Below are 16,557 nucleotides of genomic sequence, written 5' to 3'. Positions count from 1 at the left end.
CATTCTCCAAGCATGTGCAAGTCCTCTCTCAAACCTTTGACTCAATTTGTGGAAATTAATTGACCATTGCATAATAGGTGAGTTCAAAGCCATGTTTCACAGTTAACTGTGCAGTTGTGAAATCCATTTTAACTATGCTGGCATATACTTTCACAGTATGCTAAAAATGTGTAGGATCTTGGACATTAGTGTGATCAGGAATGACATGGAAAAATGCAATCAAAGTTCAGTCCAAACATGATGTGAGAACAGAGCTTGAAGTTAGCTTGTTGTCATTTCATTTCATAGTGATTTCACCTGACTGTTTAGAATTACCCCTTTAATACTGACATTAAAAATATGCTTTATTGAATTGACCCAGAATTTCTTAGGATGAGTGCCTCTCATTGTGTCACAGTCAGTAAAACAGAAAGGATGGCTACCTCAGAAGAATAAATGTTAGAACTGGAGGAAAAATGTCACAGTGCTCTGTTGTTGAGTAGACTAATCTGTGTGATTTCTTTGAGAAAGACAACACAAAGGAGAGAAGGGAGAGAGAATTTTCTTGAGCCCAAGTCAGATAGCTGTGTTTGTAGAGCCAAAGGACAGTTAAATGTAAGAAAGGAAAAAAGAAAGAAGAAAAAAGTTAAGTCCTGGAAAGTCATGGCTGTGGGAAGGAATAATCTGTTTGTTTAGTGCAGCGGACCCCAAACTGTGCCCTTTAAGAGATTTTAGATTTCAGCTCCCAGAAGCCTCAGCCATGTTGGCCAATAGTCTGGGATTCTGGTAGCTTAGGTCCAAGATACCTTAAAGAGCATAGTTTGGAGACCACTAGTAGTGGGAGACTAAGGACCTAAAGCCACCAGGGACCTTTAAGAATGTTTCCCATGGGCTTGTATGGAAATAAAGTGTTTGGAGTCATTCAGGTCTGAGGGATTGTGGATAGAGGTTCATTATGCTTCTGTGGAGTAACATTATGTTCTGAACAAGTTTCTATTGTATTTTGTGGTATAATATACAATTATAGACTATCTTTGGGCCTTTTCAGAAAGTCTTACTGTTTGTAAGAACTTTTAGGCTGAAAGATATCCACAAGTAGGGATGCCATAACTTGGCGGCCCCCATGACAATCACGCTTTTGGGGGGCCCCTCACGGTCACGGCCCGGTTTGGGGGGCCCCCACGCCTTGTTCCCGGTTCGGGGGCGGCTCCTCCTGCGGCCATAGCCGCTGCCGCTAATGCGGCTGGCTGCTGCGCCAACCCACCTCCTCCTCCGGCTCTGCCTTCCTCCTCCTCCTCGGCGGCAGAAGCGCCGCCATCACCTCGTCAGGGCTTGCCTGCGCACGCGCACGGGGCTCCAAAACAGGAGCTCATCCCTTGCTTTGGCCAGCCAGCCATTGGCCAGCTGGCCAAAGAGGACGGGCTCCTCGGCGCGCGCCGCCCAGGCTTCAGCAGGGGCCAGCGGCAGCGCACGCGCCTGCCCAGCTTCTCTCTGCTTGCGCGCGCACGCCTCCCCAGCTTCTTGCCCAAGTACACACTTCTGAGAATGTTGCCCTACATTTGTCCTACATTTGGCCCGGTTTGGAGCTCCTGACTTATGGCAACCCTACCCACAAGCCTATATGAAAAGAAAGTGAAATCTTTATGGTGCAGGAGAGTGCACTGTCTTCAGCAATTTCACCTTCACTAGTGATCATATTCTGGACCAGGGTGTGCATTATTGTATGGTATCTATAAATACCTAAATAAATAAATAAATAATTTGGAGTGAGCTATAATGAAGCTCTTTGTAATTCTTTAGCATCACGTACAGCTCGGCTCTTGGAAAATGAAATATCTTCCCATTCTGCTTTTTATCCACCTCTCTTCCTTCTTACTCTTGTTTTAATTGTACAGTTAGGGCAAGATAGATATGAAGAGGAATAGGCTTGTTACTTACTTGATCATGAAAACTGCAGAAGCCACCAATTATATTCAGGATCTTTGGCTCCTGCATGCAAAACATGTGCCCTGCTCCTGATTTTTACAGACCACCCTTATGGATTGAGATTGGGGAAGCAGAAAGGATGGAGTGAATATGTTGTGCAGAAAAATATTCTGTATATGCTCAGACACTCAAATTTCAGATTAAGACTTCTCCACTCTAGACTGACCAATCTTTGTAACTATCCACTTAGCACTGTACTTGAAATAGATCACTCGTTATTAATCTAGTTTACGGGTGCAATACCAGGTGTTGATTATTACCTTTAAAGCCCCTCATGGCTCGGTCCTGAGTTACCTGCGGGAGCACTTCTCCCTACATAATTCGCCCCACACTCTCAGAACATCTGGGAAGTTCTTACTAGAATATTATAATAGCAGGTTATTGACAACTACACACATGGCATTCACTGCCGCGGCCCCAAGATTATGGAATGACCTACCGGAAGAGATCCGTCTCAGTACTACCTTAGAGGCCTTTAAGAAGGCACTCAAAACGGATCTCTCCCGGCGGGCTTATCCACTGAATTCCATATAAAAAGGTTATGACGACTGTTCTTCCTTGACTCTGATTGTTGGCTAATTGACGAATTGTAATTTTAAGAAAACTAATTGTGGAACTCTTGGTAAATTCAGTGTTGGTATTTTATTGTTGTATTGATTGTAAATTGTACTGTACTAAGTATCTTTTAAGGTTGTAATCCTGCCTCGATCTGTGGGAGAGGAGGTATAAATAAACTATATTATTATTATTATTATTATTATTATTATTATTATTTGACGAGTAAGTGAAATTGGTAGGATAGAAAAAAAGACAGATGAATGACAAACTGAGTTGAAGAGGTTATAAGAAGAGATCCCATGTTTTGGGGCAATCATCCCCAAACTGATAGTTTCCAGATGTGCTTAGACTCTCAACATTCTCAGACAACAAACTATTATGCACTTTGTAGTCCATGTGGGTAAAAATTCTAGGTTGGAGGAAGGTATCTTTGAAGGAGCTATTGACAAAATGTGCCATCCCTAAGGCCAACAGTGACAGCCTCCATGCCATTCTTTGTAAATCCTATGGCATTGACCAATGCTAACAATTAACAGGAAGTTAAACCATTTTTATTATTAGTGTTTATGCTAGTTAATAAACTTTCCAATTTCTAATATTTAGCCTTATTAAATTAGTATGTAGAGAGAGCTTGTAGCACCTTTGAGACTAACTGAAATAAAGAAGTTGGCAGCATGAGCTTTCGTAGACTTCAGTGTACTTTCTCAGATGCATACGTTAGATGTGATCTTATCTTTGGGGACTCAAGTGTCCTCTGTAGCTTGAATAAATAACGTTGGATGTGCTAGCTGTGATCCCTCCAAGACAAAGAGATCCTGGCTACAGTATTTCATGTGATAATGTCTTCATTAAGATATTGTGATATGTTGTTTCTTGTGCTTCTTAAAAGGTTGCTTAAAAACAACAGTAGAGGTAAAAGATGGCATAATTCTCAGTAGGGACCTAATAAACAGTACTATCGTGACAGTTTTGAAACAGTTAAATCTCTTCCTTGCTTTTTTTCCCAAACACTGTTAAAAGTGGTGGTCTGAACCCCTAAATCATTAATTGTTTGCGTTAAGAACTAAAAAAGATTACAGTGGTACCTCGGGATACGAATTACCCAGCTTACGAATTTTTCGGGATACGAAAAAATCCCATAGGGATTTATTGTTTCGGCTTACGAAGGTTTTTTCGGGTTACGAAAAAACCCCGGCGCTGTTTTAAATGGAAAGGCCGCCACCGGAGGGCAGCAGAGAGCTATTTTTTTCCATTAGCGCCTATGGCAATTCGGGTTACGAAGGTTTTTCGGGTTACGAAATTAGCCGCGGAACGAATTAATTTCGTAACCCGAGGGAGCACTGTACTTAGGAATCAGTCAAACTTACTTTTTTTGCACGGAGAGATTTGCATCTGTCAATCTATTCAAAATTGATTCACTGTTCCCACTACTTTTTAAGGCAGTGAACCTCTCCATGGCACTTTAATCCAGTTTGAAGTTCCCATTTGTCACCATTGCAGATCAAAATGGAGGCACCTCCATTTCCTGAATGGTTGCTGCACGATCCAAAAAGATCCAATAGCACATTCACACTATTGGAGATGCAGATCATTGTGGTTCTTAAAAAAAGAACCACTAGGGATCTAGTGCCAAATGCACTGGTTTAAATGGGCTTTTCTGTCCCCCCTCCCCGCAAACTGCAACAAGTACAATAGGTGCAAGTCTGAACCACAGGGAAATAACCCGGTTTCCAAACTGAGTTGTTTTGTAGTGTGAATGAGCTCTAATTCACTAGGATCCTTCTTCGCTTTTAAGAGTTAATTGCATGGACCTGCTTCATTTTCAACTGCCATCTCAAGTAACTTGGGCTGTAGTTGGAGACAGGACCCTTTCAACCTCCTCTGAACTCTGTTCCCACAGCTGCTTACTTAGCACCACCTCTCCTTTTTCTTTTGTGGCAGGTAAAAATTATTTTATTTCCGCAGGCCTTTTATATATTTTGGTCTTTGGGCATTTTCAGCCTGCTCTCTTCTGTCTTTTATTATGCTGCTTGTACCTATCTGTTATAGTTTGCTTGTCTTGTTGTATTTTTTCCTTTAATTTATAAATCATTCAGTGCGGTGTCTGATGAGTTGCTTATAACTAGTAAATAATAATAATAATAATAATAATAATAATAATAATAATAATAATAATAATAATAATAATTGAAGTGTTTGTCCAAGTAGGACATCACTGATTCACCATCCAGAACAATTGTTTTATACCTCCCTTTTAATAATTTAAGTCATTCAGCAATTGTGTTGCACAATTATATTGTGTTACAGAATACTGTACCATTTTTTCAGCATGTTGAATATACTAGAGCCAAATTAAATCAAAGTATAAATATATTCTTCTATTTTGTAATTTTCCTCTAATGGATCTATTTTAAACCTGTGCAGTAGCTGGAAGGTCTTTTGTAGTAAATGCAAAAGAGGAAAATTGCATGAAAACACCAGATGTGGGTATGTTCTTTCTTGAAAAGAAGTAATTATATTCAATTAGTTCAAACCTGTGATTTTGCTAATGCTAAATGTATTCTTCAAAAAAAAATTTAGGGGGAGACACAGTTAAGAAATCAGCAGTGTGACACATTTTAAATATGTGTGTATTTAGTTCCTTACATATTAATATATGCACTATAGCATATAAATATAAAAGTTTGTGTAGTCTGTGAAATAAACAGACAGAAAATATTTGAATTTAATTGAGTGGTTTTCTTGAGAAGGTAGTACAGTTGGCCTTCCGTATTCACAAATTCTGCATTCATGGATTCATCTTTCCATGGCTTGAAAGTTTGTTTTTCTAAAACCCAGAAACCAAACCTGGATTTTGCCGTTTTATAGAAGGGGAACCATTTTACTATGCCACTGCATATAATGGACTGGAGAATTTGGATTTTGATATCCATAGGGGGTCCTGGGAGCAAATCCCAGTACATACCAAGGGTCCAATGTATATATATAACAATTTAAAATAATTGGACATTGTGCTTTAAAAATTCTATTATAAGTTTTGTCAATGCCTTCTTTCTCTAGTATGACTGATGCACGTAAGTCCTGATGATGTTACAATTACGAGTAATATATATAGATTTTCATCAGTATGCCTTCTGAAGCATTTGCCCATCCCTGATTTAAATCAGTGAATAAATTTTAAAACTTTTTGATTTACCAGGTTAGAAACATTTGTTTGTTGTATTAAATGAAGAAAGCAAATAAGGCAGATTATAGTAGCATATCCCAGTCTTCTTGTAGTATATTCCATTCTCTGGACTAATTCCTCTCAAAAGCCTGGCTTTTAAAACTTCTAAACTGCAGCTAATTTTGTTTTCTTCAACATTTTAATAATACTGTAGTGTGATTGACAGTTTTGTGGTAAGGCTATTTCTGCTATATTATTATCATTTCTATTTTTATATTTCTTAGGCCTCGAAGTAGAGGAAAACCTGCAGTGGAGGATGAAGACAGTATGGATGGGTTGGAAGCAGCAGAAACAGAAAACACTGTGGAAACTGGTAAGGGCACATTTAGTGGCAGTTCTTTCTCTTCATTATATGTGACAGTTCTCAAGTAATTACATAGGCCCCATACAGACAGGCCAAAATAAAGCTGCTTCACATCACTTTGGAGGTATGTTGTTTAAATGATGCATGCATCCTAAGAATCTGGAAGCTGCGCCAAAGCTGCACTCCAGTCCTTAGGACTCGATCGTGGCTTTGGCATGGTTTCCAAACTCTTAGGACGCATGCATCATTGAAACAGCGTACTTCCAAAGTCACTTGAAGCAGCTTTATTTTGGCCTGTCTGTATGGGACTGTAGACATGCTTTAAAGTTCTGTTTTAAAGAGAAGTTTTAACTGACTTAAACAAACCCGAAGAATGATAGTCAAAGGATGAGTAAGTTGCTAAATCCAAATTTTACACTTTAATGTAAACTACTTTTTATTATTTGTGTCAGTCTTAAGAATCCAGGTATGTACTTTTCTTTTTTTCCTTCAGTGCTTGTACAAGGCCGAATTTGGGCACACTTCTAGAACATGTGCAGAACCCAAAATAAATGCCTCTGCATTTTCTGGTGAACATGGTTTAAGTACATGCACAAGATGGAATAATACCTTAGATATTCTTTATATTTAGCACTATCTTTTGGCTACTGGAAAATAACTGCCCATTCTGGCTTTCAGATTCTTAGTGGAAGGAGTCCCTTTTTGGTTAATTACTGTTCCCCACTAACTAGGTCAGTGGAGTGCCTTTTTGTATTTATAAGGTTTTATTTCTCAATCCTTTCCCCCATGTACTGTAGGGAGTGAGATTTTAGAGCTGTTCTGTCTGTGAAGGTTTCTCCCACCCCAGGAGTCTTTTTCTAGGCAGGTTGTATAATGTTTTCTTGAGTAACTTGACAGATTTCTAGTATTTCAGCAATCTGCCTGCTTTCAAACAAACAAAAATGCACAGTCTGTCTGCCTGTACACTTTCATTTTTATTGTAAAGTGCAGCAAACTGCACTGTCACATTCAGCAGCAGTTCTCACTAACTGTGGATGTCAGATATTGATGATGCGCAATTGCACCTGTCCTTGGTAACACAGAGCTGAAGCACATATCCAGTAAAGTGCAGCCAGAGGCAGTTCTGCCCAAGATTGGGCTGGGACCGTGGTAACCGCTCCCGAAGTATGCTGCCTCTGCAGTCCCAAACCAGCATCACCAGGAGCCGGATTATATCTGCTACATTTTGATGCAGTCCAAAGGACTGGATTGTGGCCGCCATCTGAACAAGATTCCCCCACAGTGGCTGGAAACTGCCTTATTTGGCCCACAGGCCACAGTCTTCAAGTCATCAAATCCATAGGAGGATTGCAATGGACTCTAAGCTGCCCTATGGCTTTTTCAGTCCTATGCGCATAGGGACTCGTTACTTGCACATACCACCTACTTTTACACGTGCCAAATAGCATGGTATACTCTCTGCAGTTCAGTAAATGGACACAATATGACCACCTTTTTGTCTAAGCAGATTATCTCTTGACTGGTGTATTAACCTGTGCTTCTGGCTACAATAAGAGTAACGCCAACTTAACTCTGATTGGATTCATTTGTTGTCTTATATTGTCTCTAAGACTAGCATATTACTAGTCATAACTGTGCACTGTATATGTATCCTTTTGCCTTCACAATTTTTCCATCCATATTTATGTATAAAAATAATTTCCCTGTAATTCCCCACAAACTTCATTTAGCTAGTTAAGGAGTATTTACCTGATGAAAGAGTGTTAAGCTTGTAAGTACCACATGGTTTTGTTTGTGCTATACACAATTATACACTTTCAGAACTATGCACTATTTGATGGATGAAATTTAAGACCTGTGAAGATATAACTTAGTTGTTGCTTAGTGACAGTTAAGGGATAGGAAACAGGCTGTGGGAGCATGTGCTAACCCATCTTTCAAGTACAAATTCGCTACTCATATCAGTTTGACTAAAAGTTAATGTGCTACCACAAACAATGATGAGTGTTAACCAAGATTTCTGTTCCACAGTTTCACAGCTTTAACCCTGGGTTGAAATTGTAGTTAACCTCAAACTTGTTTTATCATTTATATAATATTTAATACATTTAAATACATTTATCATCCACTCCTCTGCCTAATAGGCATGTGAGACATTAGTCAACATAAATCTCACCTCCGTTTACATTTAGCGGAAAATGCATTGAGTATTGGGGGGGGGGAAGGGATCTGCTCCGGACCACCCCGCTCCAAACACACACACCCCAGATACTAAAATCCGTGGGACCTCAAGTCCCATTGTCCCCAATAGCAGTGTGTGCACATGGCAGCACTGCCATTGGAGACAGTGGGATGGGGGCTTACCTGAAATCCCATTGTTCCTAATGGTGACATGGCCGAGTGCACATGCTGCTATTGGGGACAATGGAGATTGTCTCTAATGGCAGCGTAGCCACATGCACACACAACCATTGGGGACAGTGCAGGCTTGCCATCCACAGATGCTTAAGTCCACATGGCAAGTCCGCAGATAACAAGGCCCCGTTGTACATGGCGACCCTGCATATGTGACATCTCCAAGATCTGTCCTTCACTGCTCTGATTATGGTAGGTCCTGCAAATTCAGGCTCATGGCCTCCCTAATTCAGTTTAGCGATTTGGTGTGAGGGCTTCTTGTTTCTACTGCCTTCTCCCATTACTAGTATTATTGTATTTTTTCATGAGTCATGCCTTCCCATGATATGGTCAAAGTATAGCCATAAAGATATTACTATTTCAGATTTGAGCCTTTTTTTTTTTTTAAGATTATGAGTCTTGTTACGTGATACCACTGTAATCTTTAAAGCATATTGAAGTAGATGCAGACTTGATAATACTTAGGCTAGGATACATTTATAGTGTAGCTTATGCTGTGGGCACTACAACTGTTTGCAGAATGGTAAATTTTCTCCCCACCTAACCTAAAGGCCCCAGATCCCAATTGATTTTGGAAGCTATTTATTTATTTATATATTTGTGGTATTTATACCCCACCCTTGAGCCCGAAAGGCTATCACAGTGGCTTACAATTACTGTTTTTCATTAGACAGTTCCCTGCCCTCAAGTTTACAATCTGAAAGACACAACACAAAAGGAGAAGGGAATGGTGGTGGGAAAGGGGATGAGGTCCAGTGGTTATTCTCTCCCTCTGAGGCCTGGACCAAGGCAGATGGACTGGAGGGAGGGCTCTTCTTCAGGCTAGCCCTGGTGGAGCTGGGCAGGGTCAGCCCTGGTAAGTACTTGGATGGGAGACCATCAACAAACACCAGGTGTTGTGGGCTACATTTCAGAAGAAGGAACTGGCAAAACTACCTCTGAGTATTCCTTACCTAAGAAAATCCTATGAAATTCATGGAGAGAACACTGAGAGAATATTGCTTTATTTTATCACAGTAATGGTGTGTGATTCCACAGGTTTATATTTTATTCCCCGTGAAATTTTACTTCAATGTACTGTTATCCTGGATTGGAACTTGGAGGGTTTATGTCCTTGTATGCCTGTTTGAATTCAGAAGGGGGCACTAGGGGTTATTGCTTTGCCCTTTGACATTTATGCTTTCCAGAGTTCTGTTTCACCCTCCATTCTATTTCCATACATCTACTGGGAATGGTTATTCAAAAGTGAAGGCAGTGGGAGTTACTAATATATGAATGACATACAGCTCTAACTCTCTTTTTCATCGAAACCTGAACCATTGTATGGACCTGAGATTAAACTGAATGAAGGCCAGTAATCTGAAATTGTATCCACGCAAGATGGATATACTCTAATGCATTGTTTTTAGATACTCAGGTCTGTGGTATTGCGCCTGCCTTAGATGTTGGCTTAGAGTTGCTTTCTATTTGCTTAGACCAGTGGTGCTAATTGTTCAACCAATGGACCACAAGTACCTCCCCAGGAGCAGTTTTGCCTTCTACATTCATTTCCCATCCACTGAAAATACCCCTTTTAAAATATTAGAGCATTTCCCACCCCATAATGCACATACTGGAGGCTTCCAGAAATGGTGGTTTAGTTTTGGAAACCTGCTACCACCACAGACCTGCAAGCCTGCTGCTGAATCTGGAAGTTATAAACAGAAATTACTTTTGATTGTGATTTTTGGCTGATTTTACAGCTCAAAATGATGAATTGCGGCCTACTATGGAGTTGAAAATTGGCCTCTACCCTCACTGCAGTTGCCCAGCCCTGGGATAGAGAGAGCTTTGTGGCAATTTTCCATGTTCTGTTTGCCTCCTATTTGGATTACTGCAATGTGTGGTTACCTTTGTAAACAGACACTTTAGGTGGCCCCAAATTGAGTAATGAGGTTATTACTGGAATTGATAGATATGTAATCTTATTAAACAACATTTTTGTTATCTATATGCAAATTATTTGTTATCTATTCTAGTGCATTTTTGGGCTCACTTCAAAGTACTGTTGTTAAAGTGCATTGTGGCTAAGTTATCCGAAAGACTACATTTTTCCACATTTACCTACCCAGTCTTTATTATCTTTATCAGAGACTCTTCTCTGGGTTGTCATTTGTGGTGTGCCTCTGTTATGGAGTGCCTTCTCCTGTGTTATGGTTTTTTAAATGCTAAATAAAGACCTTCCTATTCTATCAGGCCTTTAGCTGGAATATATATATATATGGATTTTGGCACTAATAGACTTTCCAATTGCTTATTTTATAGTAATAGTGTGCTGTCTTGTGTGGTTTTTATACTGGGCTTTGTTGATTTTGTGCATGTTTTATTGATATGCACTGCTAATTCTAAAAAAAATTGATTAAATTTTATTTTTTGTTTAACCATTCTAAGGACTAGATTGGCTGAAAGTATTACAGTGCGCCCGCGCCATACGCGGCCTTGAGCATACGCGCTCAAGCCGCAGGGCGGAAGGGGCGTCGCGTCCCATTCAATTGAATGGGCGCGTGCGCCCGTTGCGCCCCGTGTGCGCCCGCGCTGCCGTACACGAGCCCCATTGTTTCCAATGGGGCTTGAGCATAGGTGGAATCCGCCTTACGCGGAGGGATCCGGAACGGATCCCCCGCGTAAGACGAGGACGGACTGTATAATGTATAATGCCATAAATATCTTTTGAGTTTAGTATTTGTTTTAGATTTTAATCATGTATTTAGATTATTTTCCACTGTATTGTAATAAGTATTCAAAATAACATTCAAAATAGAACAAGGAATAAAATAAATTTGCAACTGCTTTCTTTTGCTATAAATATTGTCAGTATTGTTATGAACATTCTCTGTTACGATTCATGTTCTTGTTTGTTTGTCCAGAATCTGCTAGCATTGTCTCTCCACATTATACAGTGGGACCTTGGTGTCCGCAGGGGAACCATCCCAGACCCCATCCTCCATCCCTTTGTCCCCAGTGGTGGCAGGTGAAGTCCCATTACTCCTAATGCATGTGCCACCACTTGAAACAACAGGGGCTGTCCTAATGGTGGTGCAGCCATGTGCACGCACCACCGTTTGAGATAATGGGGGCTTGCCATCCACCGATGCATAAATCTATGGATGGCAAGTTCGCAGATAATGAGGTCTCACTGTAGCAATTTGTAGTGTACGTACCTGAATATCAATATAATAATATTGCATGAAAGGCTTAAAACCTACTATGTGATAAGTATATTGTAGTACAGTGGACCCTTGTTATATGCTGGGGTTTGGTTCCAAGATCCCCTGTAGATAACAAAATCCATGGATGCTCAAGTCCCATTAAATATAATGACATAGCAAAATGGTGTCCCTTATAAAAATTGGAAAATGAAAGTTGGATATTTGAAATTTATACTTTTTTTGAACATTTTCACACCGTGGATGCTTGAATCCGTGTATAAAAAATCTGTGTATAAGAAGGGCCGACTGCAATCAATACTATGTTGTGTATCTAATTTTGATCAGTCACATTTTTGTGATTGTCATATAATACTATTGTCTTTCTTAATACTGGTTTAGTAAAGAGTAGCCTTCATTCTGATGAAACTGGGAAGCTATTCTTTTCCTATATGTTGAGCTAAAGAAGCAGCCTTTGAGCTAGGTGCTGTTAACAGGTACCTTGGGTGATGACTAGGCCATTTGAAGAGGCCGTTGGTGTCTTTTCATTAAGGGAACTCAATACAATTTCCATTGGTCATGGAATGGAGAATAAGCCTGTTTTCCAGATCTATAAATAATAGCCACAGTTTAAACATATTGTATGCAGTCTCATTTTGCGTCCTATCACTGTATTTTACTTTTATAGTGACACTATAACTTGTAGTGGCACTATAAGTGGCACCAAGAAACCATGATTATCTCTTGAATTTTGTTCTTGGTAGATCTTTAGCCTCATTCCTCAAATAATTGTGATGTGAATGCTGATGTGTCTCACCTTGTTTCCATCCCCCAGAGAGATAGAGCATTCAGATCAGTCTGATAGCCTTACCAATGGCCACGAATATTTAGATCCCTCCACCCTGTGAAACATGGCATGCATGGCTTTATCTATCTTCTGCTATATTATAGAATGTCTTCCAAAAAAAAAAAGCCCAATTGCTCTTTTGATTCATGCAGCTGAGAAAAGCAAAAACATGTTGGTTTAATGTTTTTCTGGTTTATTTTTAAAGCTTCTGTAGTTTTGACTGCTTCTCCAGAAGTCCCCCCCCCTTTTGTCATTTTATAATGTCAAACTCCTTCTGTTCATCCTGGGAGCAAAGTTGGATATAATACAGACTTACATACATATATAAAATTAATATATAAAAAACAAGCACATGTTAACTTAAAAGTATGTTTAAGTTAATCTTACATGTTTACTCTGGTAAATTGAGGACTAGTAAATGTTTTCTAATTTTCTAATTTAATTTAGCTAACTTGCTCTTCCGGCTTGAGGAAACTCAATCCTAAATCTTTCTGGAAAATCCTATTACAGTTACATTGGGATCCAAATAAATATTTCTATGCCAAAGATTCCATCTATTGAATATTTTCATTCAACAGCTTGAATAATAAATGTTCTCTCTCTCTCTCTATTTGGAATTATTTCAAGCAGTTTGTAATCTCTTTGCTCTAGAGCAGTTGCTGCCAGTAGTGTAGGCTCCTGTGTCACCTGAAGTCTTTATTTCAATCTTTATTTCTATGTTATTTTAAAAAACCTGATTAATGTTGTCAGTTACGTTGTATTTTTCAACCTGTAGTGAATACTTAAATAGTCACTGAAAACCCTTAAGGCACCCGATCCTATCTGATCTTGGAAGCCAAGCAGGGTCCGCCCTTGTTAGTACTTGGGTGGGAGACCGCCAATGAATACCAAGTGCTGTAGGCTATATTTCAGAGGAATGAACTGCCAAAAACATTTCTGAGTACTCTTTGCCTGAGAAAACTATGAAAAATTCACAGGGTTGCCATAAGTCAAGAGGCAATGTTAAGGTGTGTACACACACACACACACACACACACACACACAGAGTGAGTATCTAGTTTTGCAATGGTCTCACAGATGTGGATTTGAGGAAGTGTACTTTGCTATGTCTCTTTCTGGCCAAACCATTTCCATACAGCTACATCTGAACATAAACATGTGTCTGAACAAGACACATTAAAATTAAAATTTAAACAACTGTTACAGCAGAATTAAAAGTTCAAGCCCACTGACTGTTGTTTAATATTTTTGAATTTTTGTATTACAAATTGTTTTAGCTATATTGTTTTCACATATAGCACAAGCTGCTTTGGAATCCATAGCAAGATATTAAATAAATTCTTAACCCATAGAATTAAAATACAGTGGTGCCTCGGGTTACGAAATTAATTCGTTCCGCGGCTAATTTCGTAACCCGAAAAACCTTCGTAACCCGAATTGCCATAGGCGCTAATGGGGAAAAAAGCCGCGGCTCTGCCGCGGCTCCATTTAAACAGCGCCGGCGTTTTTTCGTAACCCGAAAAAACGTTCGTAACCCAAAACAATAAATCCCTATGGGATTTTTTCGTATCCCGAAAAATTCGTAAGCTGGGTAATTCGTATCCCGAGGTACCACTGTATCAGTAATACTGAGGGTGCACTTACACTGTAACATGGGTATCGTAATAGTGATTTTTGTGAAGCAAAGAGAAAAATACATAGAATAACATACTGTTGATATAGGTTCTTTTTAACACTTGAAAATGGAATATGTAATCAACTTACTCTCCCTCTCCAACAGAAATCAAGGAACAATCTCCAGAGGAGGAAGCCCAAGCTGAAGTTGGTGATGAGAAGAAGCTAACACAAACTCTTCAGAGCTTAGTGTCTGAAGAATCTGCAAGCCCTATTGCCTCTGTTGGTGTTGAAGCAAATACCAGGTTAGAACAGCAAATGCAGAGTTAGTGTTGTGAGAAGGGCTCGGACCTAAACAAAAAGTGCAGATGATGCTGGATCCTATTCCTTCTATGAAACATCATCCTGAGTTGTTAGCTGATATATAGTGGGCCCTTCACATTCATTGGCGTTAGGGGCACAGGACCCTGTGAAAGTGGAAAACCCCCAAATAAAAAGCCACAATTTTTTTAACCTGGGAGAACACCTCTATAAGAATCTCGAGGTCCTCCAGTGCAATTCTGTGGTCAACATTACTGAAAATTGACTATAGAATTGTGCTGGAGAACCTACTAGTGCCAAGTAGAGTGTTCACTCTAAGAATCTCTAGGTTCTACAGAGCAACCTCTGGTGGATGTTGACCTTAGAGTCACACTGTGGGACCAAGAGATTCCTAGAGAGAACATTTATTCAAATCTGTGGATGATCAAATCCGCAAAGGTCAAAGATGCAAATGTGGAGGGACAACTGTATTATAAATTGATAGTTTATTGTACAGGAAAGGACTAGGAATGGAAAGACATTATCCCCACATGATGTCGTTTGTCAGCAAACCTCTGAGAAAAATATTATTGCAAGATACTTAGCTAGAAGAGTTGAATACTTTTGGAGATTTGCATGTGGTTTCAATGTAACAGAATTTTTATTGTTGTTAATCCTTTATTTTAAGAACATAGTAACTGCCTTAAGATTATTTCTCCATCTAGCTCAGTTTTGTTTGCTTTAACTGGTGATGGCATTCATTGAGCTCTGGCGGTTTTTCCTTGTCTCTGGTTGCTTGATCCTTTTAATTGGATCTATGGAATGCACATACAGCTTGCAGTCTATTCCTAAATTATGGTCTCGATATCAAAATACATGCACTTTTCTTTGAGTGTTTTGCTCTAGTAGAATCTCCTGGTATTGTCATTTTCAATTCACATCTGTATGCAAATGGATAGTAAGTTTTGCCAATTTAGTTTCATATTTACTATTCTGAGGAATCTTGTCTTTGCTCCCTTTTGTTACAGGCCTAAGCCTGCTCCATTGCCAGAGATATAAATAAATCCTGCATGATTAAAACAAACAAACAAACAAACAAACAAACAAACAAAACCAATCCCACACACTTTCTATTTATTACTTATTCAATCACTATACTTCAATTGCAAGTACAGTGAGCCCATTCCATGCACGGGCATGCCATACACGGCTTCCAGTATACGCGGAAGCTGCACTGCAATACTTTCAATGGCGCGCACAACTGTCATGTGCACAGGCCCCATTCACTATAATGGGGCTTGAGCATAGGCAGAATTCGCCTTACGAGGGGCGGTCCGGAATAGATCCTCCACGTAAGGCGAGGTTCCACTGTATACCACTAATAAGCCACTAATGCCACCAATGAGACATTTCATGTCTCTAAGTTAAAAATCCAGCAGTCTACCAGTCATTTCCAGGTTTGCCATAACAATTAATCTAACTTTTGGTGTAGGATTTTCAACAACCTTTAGAACTGCTTACATCTTTGTTTATGTTAGGAATAAAACCCACTTTTGATGGAAATTATGGTTTGCCATAGTTCTGTGCTCTCTGGAGTATTTTGTCTGTACAGAGAAATCAGAAAGCATTTTTGAATGTGGTTGGGCACCTGGGTCTTCCCCGCCCCCGCCACCCACACTGGTCTCCCTCAGGTGTTAAATGAGTACAAAAAGAACAGTTGACATATGTTGTGGTGATGTGATCAAGTAGAGTTGGTTATTGTTCTGTGGGCTTTCAACTGTGTTCACACACACACACACACACCTATGCATGAAACTTCTTATTGTCCTGGATTGTCTTTTCACCATCCTGTATTTCCTGAATCCATTTAATTAGTATATACTCTATATAAAAATGAACACTTTGTGTAAAAATGTACATGAGCGCAGTTATTTAAAACATCCGTTATTTAATCCTCCTAAAGCATAAGCTTTCAAAGCCTGCTCCACAAATCACAAAAGTTTATTCAGGAGTAACTCGGTCACTGGAATTGTGGATTGTAGTTAAAGTAGAATTAAATTTAATCCATTTATCAGTGCCTAGAGCAGTAAAGAATAATTCAATGCAATAAAAACCCTATTGTTCTTATCTCAGCAAAATACAA

The 16,557-nt window shown here is 39.5% G+C and overlaps 1 protein-coding gene across 1 annotated transcript in view; it reads left to right on the top strand.

Annotated features, from left to right (window-relative positions):
- KMT2C (lysine methyltransferase 2C) overlaps positions 1-16,557 on the top strand; it is a 192,377-nt gene that overhangs the window by 50,894 nt on the left and 124,926 nt on the right. Inside the window, 2 exon segments of the mRNA XM_042475758.1 lie at positions 5,974-6,062; positions 14,281-14,419. Coding sequence (XP_042331692.1) covers positions 5,974-6,062; positions 14,281-14,419 — 228 coding nt within the window.

This window comes from Sceloporus undulatus, chromosome 6 (assembly GCF_019175285.1).
Source record: "Sceloporus undulatus isolate JIND9_A2432 ecotype Alabama chromosome 6, SceUnd_v1.1, whole genome shotgun sequence".
Classification (NCBI taxonomy): domain Eukaryota; kingdom Metazoa; phylum Chordata; class Lepidosauria; order Squamata; family Phrynosomatidae; genus Sceloporus; species Sceloporus undulatus.
Note: the sequence above shows the minus strand (reverse complement) of the source record. Positions and strands in the feature narration are given on the sequence as shown.